General features: G+C 53.7%; 1 protein-coding gene and 1 pseudogene across 1 annotated transcript; one reads left to right on the forward strand and one right to left on the reverse strand.

The window, feature by feature from the left end:
- Positions 1–1,289: 1,289 nt before the first annotated feature.
- Positions 1,290–11,844, forward strand: NFATC4 (nuclear factor of activated T cells 4). The gene is made up of 10 exons (XM_039870414.1): positions 1,290–1,577; positions 2,673–3,768; positions 5,149–5,311; positions 5,922–6,121; positions 6,450–6,622; positions 7,085–7,225; positions 8,168–8,223; positions 8,501–8,627; positions 8,820–9,401; positions 10,130–11,844. The coding sequence occupies exons 1-10, from the start codon at positions 1,478–1,480 to the stop codon at positions 10,195–10,197; spliced, it is 2,706 nt and encodes a 901-aa protein (XP_039726348.1). The 5' UTR covers positions 1,290–1,477; the 3' UTR covers positions 10,198–11,844.
- A 3,028-nt stretch (positions 11,845–14,872) lies between these two features.
- Positions 14,873–15,476, reverse strand: LOC120608534 (malignant T-cell-amplified sequence 1-like; annotated as a pseudogene).
- Positions 15,477–15,823: the final 347 nt, after the last annotated feature.

The following is a 15,823-nucleotide window of genomic DNA, read 5'->3' on the forward strand; positions in this document are numbered from 1 at the left end:
AGGGAAGGGAGGCGATCCGCCTCCGCAATTGCGGAGCTCCGGCCCCCCGGGCCAGCCCTCCCCTCTTCCCCTGCCCGGCTGAGCCTGTTTCTCATTAGAGTAACGGGCGCGGTCCCCGCCCGGCTCCTGAGTGTTTGTAAACGTCTGACCCGAGGGCCATCGCTTAACCCTTTAGGTGCAGGGCTGGGGCCCCGCCGGAGGCACGGCCCTGAGCCGGAAGGATTTAGATTAAAGAACACAGCGGCCTGTTGAGAGGTTTAAAGTGTACGATCTTCTTGGGGGGGAATGGTAACATCCCACTCCGTCCCCCGTCCGAATCGCAAATCTCGAACTAACTCCCTAATACAACAGGGCCTCTCCAATCCTGCCCTTCCTAGAAGCTCCAGTTCGAGTCTTTCTTCCTCCTCCTGCCCAGGTGACAGTTGTCCCACCCTGGGGCCCTCCAGGTCAATGGGCTCCAGACTTTTAGTAAACCTGGCCAGGATTTTCAGGAGAGCCGGAGCGGGATGCCATAGGGTCAAAGACTCAGTCCAGACTACAGTTCGAGGGAGGAGGGAGTCGGCTCCCGTGGAGGCTAATTAATATCCACTCTGGGTGGCTGGGACAAGGGCAGCGGTAAAGCCCGGCCTGGATCATTGCCCATGAGGGGCTGTGGACCTACTACAGTTCCCCAGAACAGCTAAATATTCTTCACCTTCAGGGGGAACGCACGAAACAGCGGGTGGAGGGGCAGACTTGGCAGGGCAAAGGCTTTCAGAAGGCCCAGGCAGGGAGGCCTCAGGCGAGGGACTTTAAAGGAATGGCCTTTCCCTCTTCAGAGTAGCCTGGAGCCACTCTGCACCCCAGAACCCGCTTGGCCTCAGGCTTGAGGAAAGGGGAGGAGAGATAGTCCTTTCTAACTAGTTGCTGGCTGCAGAGCTCCTTCAGAACTTAAGAGTCTTCCGTGGACCATCTGGGCCCAGGATGTGGCCCCTTTAAGGCGCTGGGACCCGGAGCCCCTGAACTTAGACTAAGTTGGGGGGCGGTGAAGGTAGTACTCCCTGTGGGAAATGATTGTCACAACTGCGGGCCAATAGGCATCATTATGGTCGTACCGCGGTTGAGGAACCGTTTTCCAATTCAGTTTTGTTCTTTTTTTTTTTTTTTTTTTTTTTTTGGGGGGGAGGGACTGGAGAGAGAATGGGGAGGGGGAGGACGGGGGCGCGTGGTTTTCCCATCTCACACATCCCTGGTGAGGGCTGGAGCATCCTGGGCAGCCAATCAGAAGAGAGATAGGCCGGGGGAGGCCTTTGAGAAGAAGTTTGGGAAAAAGTTTGGAAAAAATTTCTATAATAATAGGGGCGTCCGGAGGGAGGCGGCAGCGGCGGAGGAGGGGGCGTCTCAGAGAAGGGGAGGGAGGGAGCCACGGGTGAAGCGACGCCAGCCGTGAGCTTACCCCTCCCATCCAGACCGGGACCCGGGGGCTCTGGCCGGATCCATGGGGGCAGCAAGCTGCGAGGATGAGGAGCTGGAATTTAAGCTGGTGTTCGGGGAGGAAAAGGAAGCCCCTCCGTTGAGCACGGGGGGGCCGGGGGAAGGTTAGTGCGGGTCTGGGAAGGGGTCTTGGGTCAGTGAGGGAAAGGCCTGGGGATCCCGAGTCTGGGGACTTCAGGGCAGCAAGCCTGGGGAGGTTGAGGAATCAGGGAGTTGAGGGGAGTCGTTAGGCTCGGGGGTCTGTGAAGTCTGCGGGGGCCGGGCACCACTTTCTCCTTTTTAGGTCGTGACTGAAGTGGGGGTGGGGGTGCGCTGGCTGCGCGCCGCCTCTCGGCTGGCCGACTGTCACTGGGATGGGGGGCGGGCGGGAACAGAGCCCCGGCGCCGCCGGGGGAAGGGGAGGTGGGGCTCTGGAGCTTGCCCCTTGTGGACAGAGCCCTGGGCCAGCAGACCCAACGCCCGGGGCCGGGGGCGCTCTCAGGTCCCTCCTGGGAGCCCTTCCCCCTCCCCTGTCTGGCCGCAATGAGAGGCAGATGGCGGGGACTGAGCCGGGGGCGGCGGCCGCCTCTCGCACGGAATCCTCGCGGCCCGCGACCCCCCTCCCTCGCCCCCAGCTGGGTCGGCACGCAGCACCCCCTCGGCTGCATCCCCGCCCCTAGATTTGGGGGGGAGCGAGGGAGGAGCCACCTCCCCTCGTCACCACTGCTCTGGCGCCCCCCCTCCCCTGGCCACCGTTGCGATGGCAACCGGGGCTCCTGCCAGCGCCGTTTGGGGGTTTGGGAACCGCTGCTAATTGGGTTCATGTGTGAGTCGCCCCCAGCCCAGCCCAGCGTCTCTCTAAACACGCCCCCAGGCCCGGCTCCAGCCCCTCTCCACCCGCCTTCCTCCCTCACCTTAAGACCCACCCGGTCTGGTACCCGAGGTCTAAGGGCCGGGGTCTCAGAGTGTGAGGTTCTCCCAGTGGGAAAAAGCCTGGCACATCTGAATCTATCTCCTCCAGCTCCTGAGGTCCAACTTTGCTTCTGTCTTTGTGGCTCTAAAGAGCACCCCAGAGACTCTTCTTTGCCGAGGAGGGGGTAGCATACAGGACTTGGGGTGGGGTGGCCACTCAAGGAACCTAGACATCTCACTCGCTTCTCTCTCTCCCCATCTTCTGTGGCATCCCGTCTCTCTGTCCCTTTTCCTTTCCATTTTGACAGAACTGGACTCAGAGGATGCCCCACCATGCTGCCGTCTGGCCCTGGGAGAGCCCCCTCCCTATGGCGCTGCCCCTATTGGCATTCCTCGGCCACCACCCCCTCGGCCTGGCATGCACTCACCACCACCCCGCCCAGCCCCCTCACCTGGCACTTGGGAGAGCCAGCCAGCCCGATCAGTGAGGCTGGGGGGGCCAGGAGGGAGCTCTGGGGGGACTGGGGGAGGCCGTGTCCTTGAATGCCCAAGCATCCGTATCACTTCCATCTCTCCCACGCCTGACCCGCCAGCCACGCTGGAGGACAACCCTGATGCGTGGGGGGATGGCTCCCCCAGGGATTACCCCCCGCCAGAAGGCTTTGGAGGCTACCGAGAGGCAGGGTGCCAGGGAGGGGGCGCCTTCTTCAGCCCGAGCCCTGGCAGCAGCAGCCTGTCCTCGTGGAGCTTCTTCTCGGATACCTCTGATGAGGCAGCCCTGTATGCGGCATGCGATGAGGTGGAGTCTGAGCTAAATGAAGCAGCCTCCCGCTTTGGCCTGGGCTCCCCGCTGCCCTCGCCCCGGGCCTCCCCTAGGCCATGGACCCCCGATGATCCCTGGAGCCTGTATGGTCCGAGCCCCGCAGGCCGAGGGCCGGAAGATAGCTGGCTACTCCTCAGCGCTCCTGGGCCCACCCCGGCCTCTCCACGGCCTGCCTCTCCATGTGGCAAACGGCGCTATTCCAGCTCCGGAACCCCATCTTCGGCCTCTCCAGCTCTGTCCCGCAGGGGCAGCCTGGGGGAGGAGGGGCCTGAGGCACCTCCACCACCCCCATTGCCTCTGGTCCGGGACCCTGGCTCTCCTGGCCCCTTTGACTATGTGGGAGCCCCACCTGTGGAGAGCATCCCCCAGAAAACCCGGCGGACTTCCAGCGAGCAGGCGGTGGCCCTGCCTCGGTCTGAGGAGCCTGCCTCATGCAATGGGAAGCTGCCTTCTGGAGCCGAGGAGGCTGCAGCTCCTCCAGGGGGTCCTCGGAAGGAGGTGGCCGGCATGGACTACCTGGCAGTGCCTTCCCCTTTGGCTTGGTCCAAGGCCCGGATTGGGGGACACAGCCCCGTCTTCAGGTGAGGGTTGTGTCTGGCACCATTGCTGTTTCCAGCCATCACACTGCATGAGCAAGAGAGTCAAGACGTGGGTCTGAACAGAGGTCCTAGTTCTGTGCTTTCGGCATTTTAAAAGAAAACCTGCAACCAGCTTGACTGCTTCAATTTACTCAGTTTTAGGGAGAACTGAAAACAAACAGCATGCTGTCTACAAACCGGTGATCTTTTCCAAAAGAATAATCATTCCCTGTGGATCAGTTAGAAAAAGCCTCCCACCAGCACTACTTAGGGAAAGGGGGAGTTCCTCTAGGATGTACCCCATCCCCAGCTCTGGGCTTGCACTGGCTGGGCATGGACCATGGGCTGGATTTAAGCTCTTCATTGGGTAGCAGGAAGCTCCCTTCTCTAACTCTTAATTTCTAAAGCATAACTTGTGCTTTAAAAGCATAGATGCTAATTTGAATTAAAATAGCATTATTTACAAGTCAAACATTCATATTAAAACAAGCAGTTCTTGCATTCTTCTACTCCTTTTACCCTCAAAGAACCCTGCCTATTTCAATAATCCTAAACCGTGGGATGTCAGGTTGAGTTGGCTCCATCCAGAAAAGTTTCCTTTGGAAAGAAACCCTAAGATCTGCTTCCTTGGGTTCCTATAGGGCAGGGTATCTTGCCCTCAGCACTAGGTATTTTGAGCAAGACAATTTTTTTTTTTGTTGTTCTGAGAGCTGTGCTGGACATTGTGGGATGGTTTAGCAGCATCCCTGGCCTCTACCTACTAGATGCTAGTAGCACCCCCTCCCCTAGTTGTGACAAGCAAAAATGTTTCCAGACATTGCCAAATATCACCTGGGGGCAATTACCAGTTGAGATCCCCTGGCCTAGGGTATCTGGGAGCTCAGTACAGGAAAGTTGCACATCTTTAGCCCCCAGCTCCTGGAACGGACCTGTCCAGCCCCAACTAGTGGAATAGGTACTGGCCTGGGAACTGGCTTGCTTGACCCACTGTGTTCTATCATCTGGGTCTCAGTTTCTTTATTTGAAAAACAAAGGGGTTAATCTCTGAGGCCTTTTCTGATCTGAAATGGTACTTCTTTACTTGACTCTTCCCATCCAGGCCTGAGGATTAGGATGGGCTTGGGGTTCCTCCGTATTCAGGTAAACCCTTGCCACCTGAGACCCTGTGCTCAGAGCTGGAAAGGAGGGAGTCTTAGGCCTGGTGCCATCTTCCACACCCTCATCTTGAGGGGCTCTGAGGGGCTTTTGGATTGTTTTATTTCTGCTGCAATTTCTCCCACATCCATACCCCTTCCTCCCTCACCACCCAGGGATCTGGGATCCAGCACTGTTCTGACCTGGGTCTGAGGCTGCAGATAACCAGTGCTCTTCTCTCCTGTCCAGGACCTCTGCCCTACCCCCGCTGGACTGGCCTCTGCCCAGCCAGTATGAGCAGCTGGAACTGAGGATTGAGGTGCAACCTAGAGCCCACCACCGGGCCCACTATGAAACAGAGGGCAGCCGAGGTGCTGTCAAAGCTGCCCCTGGTGGTCATCCCGTAGTCAAGGTAAGGGGCAGGGGCCAGGCTTGATAGCCTTTCTCCTCTGCAGTCCCAGATCCCTGCAGATGGGCTCCAGCTGTGCAGACCCGTGGCACTGCCCTTTCCCACACTCCCTCTCAGCAGTGACCCTGCAGGCAGCTTGGGGGTGGAGCTGGAGTTGGGGGAGGAAGGGTGCCCTTCAAGGACCCGGATATACTTTCTACTCCTCTGTCTTTCCACTCCCCATTCCCCAACTCATCCCATGGGACACCAGCCTCATGTCTACTGTGGAAAATGGTGGCCTGCCAGATGTGGAGGAGGGCTTAGGCTGAGGCCAGAGTTCACTGGGAGTTAGGTTGTCTCTGTTGAGTTGGGCCAGTCTCTTGGAAGATTTTCCCCTTTGCCCAGCCCAGTTTGGGCCTTCTTCCAAGAATAACACTGTGAACTCCAGGCCACGTTTTCTCCACAACTGGTGCCCAATTCCCCCTGGGAATCCCTTCCAGGATATCCTTTGTCTTTTACCATCTTCACCGCCTCCTCCCGCGGACTCCACCCCCCCCCCACTGAAAACCCAGAGATGAATGATGGATGAGACAGTGGGGATTTCAGTTGGATGGCCTCTGTCTCCCTCTGCCAGCTCCTAGGCTATAATGAGAAGCCACTGACCCTACAGATGTTCATTGGCACTGCTGATGAAAGGAACCTGCGGCCTCATGCCTTCTATCAGGTGCACCGGATCACTGGCAAGATGGTAGCCACAGCCAGCTATGAAGCTGTAGTCAGTGGTACGAAGGTGTTAGAGATGACCTTGCTTCCCGAGAACAACATGGCAGCTAAGTAGGTCCCTATTCCACTTCCCCTCAGTCTTTAGGCTTTAGGACCAGTCTTTTCCATGGGGCCTTAGCTAGGCTTACTCTTCCTCTTCTCAGAGGAGCTAGACGACATCCATAGGAGCAGTTTCGGGCCTTCTCGCCATCTGGAAGAGGACTTTTGGAGCTGGGGAGCACACTGGAGAGGCCATCTCTGGGTTAAAATAGACACCCTAGGCTTCCAGAGAAGATCTTCAGGGCTTTGAGTAGAGAGTGAGGGCTTCCATCTTGTGAGGAGTAGGCATTACCATTCTTGCTTCAGCTGGGAGGGCTTTGCCTTCCGTTCTTTGCTACAGCATTGACTGTGCTGGAATCCTGAAGCTTCGGAATTCAGACATTGAGCTGCGGAAGGGTGAGACGGACATCGGACGCAAGAACACACGTGTGCGGCTGGTGTTCCGGGTACATGTGCCCCAGGGCAATGGGAAGGTCGTCTCTGTGCAGACTGCATCAGTGCCCATCGAGTGCTGTGAGCAAAGAGGCCTTATGCCATCTCTCTATCTCTTGCGACCCTCTTATCTGTGTATCTGTCTGTTCACCCATTTCTTCTGCCTAGTGTCCTGTGCCCTATCTCTCTTGGGTAGCCCTGTAAAGGACTTAGCCTTTATTTCTATCCTGGAGGGGTGGAGGCAGTGTTCTAATTTGCCCCTACTGCATGCAGACTCTGTCTCGGCAGGGTCAAAGTGGCCCTTTCCTCCCTCTGCCCCGGGTGGCTCTGTGCACTTGTTTGGATAACTCTCTAGTCCATCCTGTTTACCTCTCTCTGCTGTGCGTGTGTGGGGGCGGGGGAGCTCCTTACATGGTTGGTGCTACCCCAGGGACTCCATTGGTTTACCTGTGTGTCTGCTGCTGAGGAGGGCTCCTCCAGGGCCCTGTGGTGGGGGCAGAGGAGGCTGTCCTCTCCATACCCAGCCCAGCCACTGCTCTGCAGCCCAGCGCTCGGCACAGGAGCTGCCCCAGGTGGAGGCTTATAGCCCCAGTGCCTGCTCTGTGAGAGGAGGAGAGGAACTAGTGCTGACTGGCTCCAACTTCCTGCCAGACTCCAAGGTGGTGTTCATTGAGAGAGGCCCTGGTGAGTACCCACTGGGGAGGGGAGTGCAGGCAGGAAGTATTGGAACAGGCAGGTGAAAGATCTCTGGCACTGTCACTAAACTAGCTAGTTGAGCCTCAGTTTCCTTCTCTGTAAAATAGGGCGGACAGACCGTCTTTCCTCTTGTACTGTCTGCTTCATGGGCATTACAGTAATCTAAAATGCTCAGGATAGTGAACAAATGTGAGAAATACAGAAATACACATTCTATTTATTAAAGAAGAGTTGGCTTTGAGATAATTGACCCCCATGTGGGTAGGGTTCATGAGGAGAAGGGAAGAGTTGACTTACATCCACATAGCCCCGCACTGAGCTCTTCCTGAGTTATGAGCCTAGCAGCACAGCTATGATTATGAGAGCTTATGAAGTACCCCAAGATAGAGCTGCAGGGGTGGAGAAAGGGAAGACTGAGGGGCCTAGGTGTACCCACCAACCTGAGGCCTTTGCCCTCCCTCAGCCCTGACCACCAAGAACCCTAGCCTCTACATTCAAATATGGCGCCCTGGGACCATGTCAGAGCAGATTCAGTGGTGCTGGGTCATGAGACTTGAGGTCTCATTGCCTTCCTTCAAGCTAGGACCCTTCCCTACCCTTGAATGTCCTCCCAGCACTATCATGGGTGTGGATGTTTGGAGCTTGGTAGGAGGTTTCAAGAGTTGCTTCTGTCACCTACTCCCTCTGGTCCCTAGACTGGCCCTGCCATTTCTCTTGGTCTGTGTTTGCTGCTCTATGTCTTGCAGACAGTTTTAAACTCTGCCTCTTGCAATTGATTGAGTAAACATGCGGTGGGCCCCTCTGTGAGCCAGGCCTTGTAGGGGCCTTCTGGGTCTGGCCTTGGCTCTAGCAAGAGGGAAAATGACAGGGGACTGGGAAGGGGGCAGGGGCCCTACAGCTGAGCTGGAGCTCCCTGTTCCTCCTGCACAGATGGAAAGCTGCAATGGGAGGAGGAGGCCACAGTGAACCGGTTGCAGAGCAATGAGGTACCAGTGTCACTGGGGTGCCCACCCTGGGGGCAGGGCAGGGACGAAGTCAGGGAATTCCCAGCTGTGTCCCTTGCCCATGGGAAAGGACTCCAGAAGAGACCTGTTCTTTTCTAGAGAGGGCAGTCTGGCCACTCTGGAGGCAGGTTCATCTTTAGGGAATGAACTTTGCTCCTTAGCAAGTGGAAAAAGCCAGGAGGCAGATTTTGTCCTTGAAAGGACTGGGCTGAGCCTAGGTCCTTGAGGGCTTCCTGCCTCATCCTCTGCTCCTCCCCAGGTGACACTGACTCTGACTGTCCCTGAGTACAGCAACAAGCGGGTGTCCCGGCCCGTCCAGGTCTACTTTTATGTCTCCAATGGGCGCAGGAAGCGCAGCCCTACCCAGAGTTTCAAGTTCCTGCCTGGTGCGCTCTAGGACAGCCCACGATGGGGTTTGGGGATATGGGGAGCCGTGGTAGGGCAGAGGGACGCCATGCCCCCATAGTGAGGGGTTGGAGGATGGAGGAAACCTGGGGATGGAAGATAGATGAAGGGTGTGCAGTGGGGAGCCTGCCAGCCTTCTCACCAATTTGTCCTCCTGCTTCCCATCCACCCAGTGATCTTCAAGGAGGAGCCACTACCAGACCCATCTCTCCGGGGCTTCCCTTCAGCATCGGGCCCCTCCTTTGGCAATGACATGGACTTCTCACCACCCAGACCCCCCTATCCCTCCTATCCTCATGAAGACCCTGCTTATGAAACTCCTTACCTGTCAGAAGGCTTCAGCTATGGCACACCCCCTCTGTACCCCCAGACAGGGCCTCCACCATCCTACAGACCTGGCCTTCGGATGTTCCCTGAGACTGGGGGTACTACGGGTTGTGCCCGCCCACCTCCAGTCTCTTTCCTTCCCCGGCCCTTCCCTAATGACCCGTATGGGGGACGGGGCTCCCCTTTTCCCCTGGGGCTGCCATTCCCTCCTCCAGCCCATTTCCGGCCTCCACTGCCTTCTTCCCCAACGTTGGAAGGCCCCTTCCCTCCCCAGAGTGGTGCTCATCCCACACCTGCTGAGGGATACAATGAGGTAGGGCCAAGCTATGGCCCTGGGGAGGGGGCTCCGGAGCAGGAGAAATCCAGGGGTGGCTACGGCAGCGGCTTCCGAGACAGTGTCCCTATCCAGGGTATCACGCTGGAGGAAGGTGGGTGTGGGACTGGGGACTGCAAGTGTGAGTGTGTGCAAGAGATTGCTCTGCATGTTTGCTGAGGGCTGGAGCTTGGCTTCCCAGAGACTGGGCATCCTTGATCCCTCAGGGCCAGTTGGAGGGTCTTAGGAGGCAAGTACTTGGTGCATGTGGCCACCTGAACCCAGTTAACTTAATTCTGAAGGGTGCATGGAGTTTCTGCTCCAACTCTTCTCCTGTTTCTGCCCCAGATTGCAAAATCTCAGGCTAGAAGTACTTTCAAGATCATTCAATCTAGCTCCCCAGTTTGCAGATTTAAGCACTGAATTTCAGACATGTGCAGTGGCTTGCCGAGGTCTCAGTCTAGTACGTTTTCCCTTGCCTCGGCTTCCCCCTAAACATAGTGACTGTAGTCAGGTTCGATGATGAGGAGCCTTCATATTTGGCCTCTCCTTTCTCCCACTGGCTCCCCTACCTCTGGCCCTGCTGACAGTGATTGCCCTGACATTGCAGGCTGCTAAGCCAGCAGGAAAGGGCCAGAATGGGGGCCTGGGAACCCCACATGAGGGGAGTTGAGCAAGATTTGATTGGGAGCAAGTGTCAAGATACATTGGGGAAACTGAGACCCAGTGGAAGAGGAACCTAGAGGCATCATAGACTGAGGCCTGCCTGGAATAAATTGGGGGTCCCTGGTAAAGGAGGGGAGTTGCTCCTAGCCCAATCTCTCAACTATCCCTCCTTTACAGTGAGTGAGATCATTGGCCGAGACCTGAGTGGCTTCCCTGCACCTCCTGGAGAAGAGCCTCCTGCCTGAACCTGTCGCCTGTCAATCCTACTGCCTCGCCCCACCCCCCAGCCCTGCCCACTTTCCCTTCATCCTGGGGTGGCGGTTCCAGAAGCTTGGGGACAATCTGGTTCTTTCCCCAGCTTTTGCTTTCTCTCCCCTGCCCTTCCTCCCTTCCCTAGCTGAGGTGTGGCCCCTGGGCCTGGTGCTGCCAGGGAGGGCTTGGGGAGAGAGAGCTTGGAGGACTGGGACGGGCGGAGACTGAGACTGGGTGAGAGGAGTGGCTGGAGTGAAGGCTGTGTACAGCCCTGGGTGCTGAAGTCTGGGGACAGGTCCATGGGTAATAAACTGCTCACTGATGAGTGCTTCAGGCTCTGTAACTCATTGGAGAGAAAGGTGGGGCAGCTTACTCTAGCCCTGGCCCAAGGAGGCTTAGGGGTTGGAAAGAAGTGGAATGTGACTTGGATCATTGCATCCCAAAGAGCTTCTCAGTACAGGGGGTTGGACAGGGTTTGAAGGGGCCCTAGAGGCTCCCTAATGGGTTAGGTTGGGGGCCAGATCTTTATTAGGTCTCTCCTCCCCAGGCATTCAGATTCTTGTAGGGGTTTTGGGATGGGGCCTGGGAATTTGTGTATTTTCAAATTCCTTTCCCTTGCCACCACCCGGATGATTCTGATTCATAGCCAAGATCAGAAGACACCAGTCTCATCCTTCTACCTCATTTACAAAGAAGGAATCTGAGACTCAGAGAGAGAAGGGGCTTGCCCAAGGTCACATAGCTAATTAATAGCAGGTTGAATGCTGTAATCCTAGGCTCCTGCTCCAGGCCATCCTCAGACACCCTGACACATGGGGCTCAGTCCCCTGAAGCTTATCTCCCTGGAGTAGGGTTGTGGGTAAAGGAGGGCTGGCATGGGTCCATTCACAGTCTGGATTCTCGCACCTTTGGGAACTGTGAAAATGTTCTGGAAAGATCTGTGCTTCAGAGGTAGACTGCAGGAGTCAAGCAGCCTCTCCAGCAGCTCTGAGTGCCACTGGCTCTGGGACTCAGGGCATTGTATTAGCTTCTGACCTATCCTGTAGATATGCCCACATAGCATCACTGACAGGCCTGTGGTAAAAACCTGGTTTGTCACATCTTGATGGCCTATGGGGCCAAGTCTCCAGTGGGTTGGGGAAAGTCAGACCTTGTCATCCTTGCTCACTTGGAGCCTGGCATACAGTAGGCACTAGCCTGAGTTGGCTAGGCCCGCCGACAGGAGGCCATACCCAAAATACATTCAGGGAGTTAGTGCTCAGGAAACTGGTCTCACCTCAAGGCTGGTGGGCTCTCTATGTCCAGTGGTCCCAACAGGCCTGGCAAGTGCTCACGTATTCAAGGGTGGGTGTGACAGAAGCTAGCTCTGGAAGGGAGCATAAGAGAAACAGGATGGTACTCGGCAACAATGAGTTTATCTTCCTTAACACAAACTGCTGTGAACCAAACATATCGAGTGATCAGCTACTTTTCAAAGATACCCTTCAGCAAGGACCGGAGTTATTACCTCATAATCTCCACGTCAGCGGGGACCCTGGGATACATGTGCCTTATCCAGCATTCTTCAACTTCCCCCCACCTCCGAGATCTCTAATAAGGGGTGAATCAACTTCTGTGAACAAAAGTTGTCGTGATTGGGACTCGCTGCCTCCCAAGGCAGCCAATTTCATTTTCTGCCAGGGTGCTGCCATTCATTCATTGCTAGACATTAATCAAGCAGCTACTAAGTGCCAGCCAATGAGTCCTGGAGGACCTCTTAGCCTCGTGGGGCAACAGTAAGTCAACAGCTCATTATAACTCAACAGTCCAACTCAGCAAATATTTCTTCTAGGATGTCAGGCTTTGGTGAGGGGGCAGTGAATAATTTTATTATGGGATGCAGAAGAATCAGAGAGCAGGGCTACTCCACCCAGCTGTGGGAGCTAGAGGGAACTTTAGGGGTAACTTCTAGATTGAGATCTGAAGCATGACCAGACCGAGAGCCGAGAAAGGCAGGCCAGGCAGAGCCACCAAATAGGTCAGGTCCTGGAGGAGAGAGGCAAATAAGGAAGGCTGACAGATGGAGGGCTTGCCACACTTGGAGGACCAAGAGAGATTCTGTGTGATGGGGATGGGGGAGAGGTTAAGTTCTAGAAGTGGGGGACTCTAAAGAGGAACTAGATTCTGAGGCGCCTCATAGCCACGCCGGGGAATTTAGATTTATTTAGAAGGATAGCAGAAGCTTTCCCGCTAGATGGTAGGCCTTAAGCTGGGAATCATACAATAGATTTGCCATAATGTTCCTCCTCGGTTTGAGGTGGCATCTGCTTCCCTGTGACTGCTCTGCAAGGCACTTTACAGGCCTAACCCCTCTTCCCATTCGAATCCTGTTGTGGGTTAGTCTCCCAAGAACATTGTCTCTTCCCAGGATCCCTACAGACATCTAGCCCCCTGAGGCTGGAGTTAGGGGAGGAGAAGGATGGTGAATCTTCAGCTGGTGCAGGAAGACTTTTTTGGCCAGGGTTTCTCAAAGTGTGGTCTGAGGATTACTTGCATTTGAATCATTGCAGTGCATGCGTGCATGCGTGCTTGCATGTGTGTGTGTGTGTGTGTGTGTGTGTGTGTGTGTGTGTGTGTGTGTGTGTGTGTTTTGTTTTGATTTTTAATACAGATTCCTACGTAACCCTTGACTTTCTCAATTATATACTCCAGGGGACAGGCCTAGGGAACTTCATTTTAAAGAGTACCCTAGGTGATTCTTCAGCGCAGGAAAGTTTGAGAACTAGAGTCAATTATCAATTAAGTGTCAGCTCTTCCTACTTCAGACTCTGCAATAACTCCCTGCCCTCTTCTCACAAATCTTGTCTGGGTTGTCGTGGGTGGAGGGTCACCTGGAAAAGTGTACTTACGAGAGGGGAAGGGCATACACATTCCTAGCATTGCAACTCATCTATCCCCTCACTGGCTCTGTCTTGCTGCTGAGATAATCTAAGATGGTCTCAGGGACAGCCTGGAAGCCTGGTGCAGAAGCAGCCGCCCCTGGAGCTTACTGAGTCTCCTTCTCTGGCTGGAACTCTGGGCCTCCAGGATGCCTGGGGAAGGGACAGTGGCAAGCCTTCCAGTTGGGTTTTGGGCTCTGCTTGGAGTGGGTTCTGTGGCGCCTTGGAGCCTGCCCCTGGACCTAGGCTGCAGAGAAACAGCATCTTGCGCACTTCCGGGATATTGCAGATGTGAGAAGTGCACAAGGGTTTAGCTGCTTTTTTTGGAAGCTGGTTTTAGTAGTCTCTGTGTCTGATTGCTCACTTAGTCAACTCCCCACAAAGTCTTCCTGGGCCCCTGCTGTTTGCCAAACCCTGTGCTAGGTGCGAGAAACATGGCCATCACTTCAGGCCTGCCTGAAGATGGGGGTTTGTTCTGAGCTGTCTGAGAGGCAGAAATGATCTGTTGCTATGGAAACGCTGGGACAGAGCCCAAGGGGAAGAGTCAAAGAACATTTTACAAGGATAGGTGATTTAAGCCGGGTCTTTAAGGAAGAGTGGGAGTTTTCTGGGTAAACAAGGTAAGGATAAGAGAGGGGGGTGCATGCCTGGGAGTTAAAGCTTATGAAGTCAGGACCATACAGTTAGGAAGGAATCAGGATGCTATAATAAGCTATGTTACAGAATGTGAATAACGGAGTCACTCATTTGGTTAAAAGGTCTACAGGTGTGTGTGTGTGTGTGTGTGTGTGTGTGTGTGTGTGTGTAAGATTTAGAAGGTGTGTGTAGAGAGAGTGGTAGGGAGACCAGAAAGAAAGGTTTTGCAGTGGTTCAGACAAGAGAAGTCTGGGCTGTAGCTACTGCTTAGCTCAGCGTTACAGGATGACCTATTCCTAACAGGGACTAGGAAAAGTCCTGGGCTGAAGTCTTAGCTCAACCAACTATCTGTGTGATCTCTAGTACATCTGACACCTAACTGAGACCTAGCTGCCATATGTAAATGTTTACTGAGTTCCTACCACATATCAGCCTCTATGCTAGCTGCTGGGGATAGAACGGTGAGTGAGACAAACATGGTTTCTTCCTGCATGGAACTCAAGGGTTACTAGGCAATTATGAAACAAGGTGTAATGGTGGGGAAGCACTGGGGCTCTGGATCTCACAGAAAAGTCACTGAATCTTTTCTCTCCCTCTGCTTGTGTATCTCTGGTAGCAATGGTGGATGATTATATTTTGAGAAAATCTGTTGGATCCATCTGTTTTGGGGGAAAAAAACATTCTCTGAAAGGAATAGATATTCCCAATGTCAGTTATCCTAGAATAAGAACATCCAGAGTCAGGAAAAGTAAATTTGTCACTCAGGCTATGGGTAGAATTTGAAGGAGCATCTCTATGCTTCTCTATCCTGGGCTTGAACTCTGAGGAATCTAGTTAGGCCTGAGTCTGTCCAAGTGGCCTCTATCACAGTGAGGCAGGATCCTGGCAGGGCATGAAGCTAGGGGTCAAGGTGAAACAAAGTGGCAGCCCCATGTCTAGGCGGCACTTCATTTTTAAATTCCTCTGAGTAATTCGTTTTAGCATTTTTTTTTTTTTGCATCTGTTGAATTTATGCAGCATAACCACAGAAGTATTGTCTTTGTGCTTTCACACAGTCACAAACACAGATACAGCACAATATTCATATTTAGCACAAGTGCGTTCCTTCTGAGGCTCATTTATATGTCTTCATATATAGCAGTCCATCATTTAAATATAATGGATATTTTCAATGCCAATTCCTTTGTTGACTTTCTCAATATCTCCTGCAGAGATCTTCATGACTCTGACACACAAAGCATGCTGTTTTCCTTCTGCCATGATAGCAACAATCGCATCTACTGTAGCAGGGTAAAGTTTAGCTCCAGGAGAAGTTAAACCTGGACACATGACATTTGCTCCGCTAAGTACAAATTTGATGGCTCCTTTCTCAACCTACAGGTGTGGCAGGATAAAAGGATATTTGTGAAGTAATCTTAGGGTTAGATAAAAAGGTCCTTCTTTTTGTCTAAAAAACAGTAACTCTCCACTTACTGTAAGGATTTCTATATGTTCGTGGCATCATGCTATTTTGGCAGAATCTTTCTTAGGCATGATTTGATTAAACCATGTTTCAATACCTAAAGATGGCTCTATCAAATGGTTCTTAGGACCCTTTATAACTGAGGTTTTCACCTGGATGCAGTTGGACACATTTTCTTTTTCATCAAATTTCTTGAACATGATCCAAGGTGAAGGGGGCAACGATAGGGAAAGGCCCAGAATGGGGGAAAAATTGAATTAGCAAGGGTCCGGCAGACCCCCTTACACGAAGAAGGCACTGACAATTGGAGCTGTTGTCATCCATGTTAGCCTTTTTTAAATGTCTTGGTTTCCTAGGGCTGTCATAACTAAGCACCACAAAACTGGGAGGCTTAAAACAATAGAAACCTATTCTCTCATCGTTTAGGAGGTCAGAAGTTCAAAATCAAGTAGTTAGCAGAATTGGTTCCTTTTGGTGGCTCTAAGGGAGTATCTATTCCAGTCCTCTCTCTTAGCTTCTCATAGTTACTGACAATCTTTGGTGTTCTTTGGGTTGTAGAAGCATCACTCTAATCTCTGCCTCTGTCATTATATGGAAGTTTTC

Source organism: Pteropus medius, unplaced genomic scaffold, assembly GCF_902729225.1.
Source record: "Pteropus medius unplaced genomic scaffold, Ma_sr-lr_union100, whole genome shotgun sequence".
Classification (NCBI taxonomy): domain Eukaryota; kingdom Metazoa; phylum Chordata; class Mammalia; order Chiroptera; family Pteropodidae; genus Pteropus; species Pteropus medius.

Bases quoted from the DNA above. Each gene is read 5' to 3' on its own strand.
- NFATC4 (XM_039870414.1), top strand. From the start codon at position 1,478: ATGGGGGCAGCAAGCTGCGAGGATGAGGAGCTGGAATTTAAGCTGGTG. The intron at 3,769-5,148 runs GTGAGGGTTGTG...TCTCCTGTCCAG, and splicing joins GGACACAGCCCCGTCTTCAG to GACCTCTGCCCTACCCCCGC. The intron at 7,226-8,167 runs GTGAGTACCCAC...CCTCCTGCACAG, and splicing joins GTTCATTGAGAGAGGCCCTG to ATGGAAAGCTGCAATGGGAG.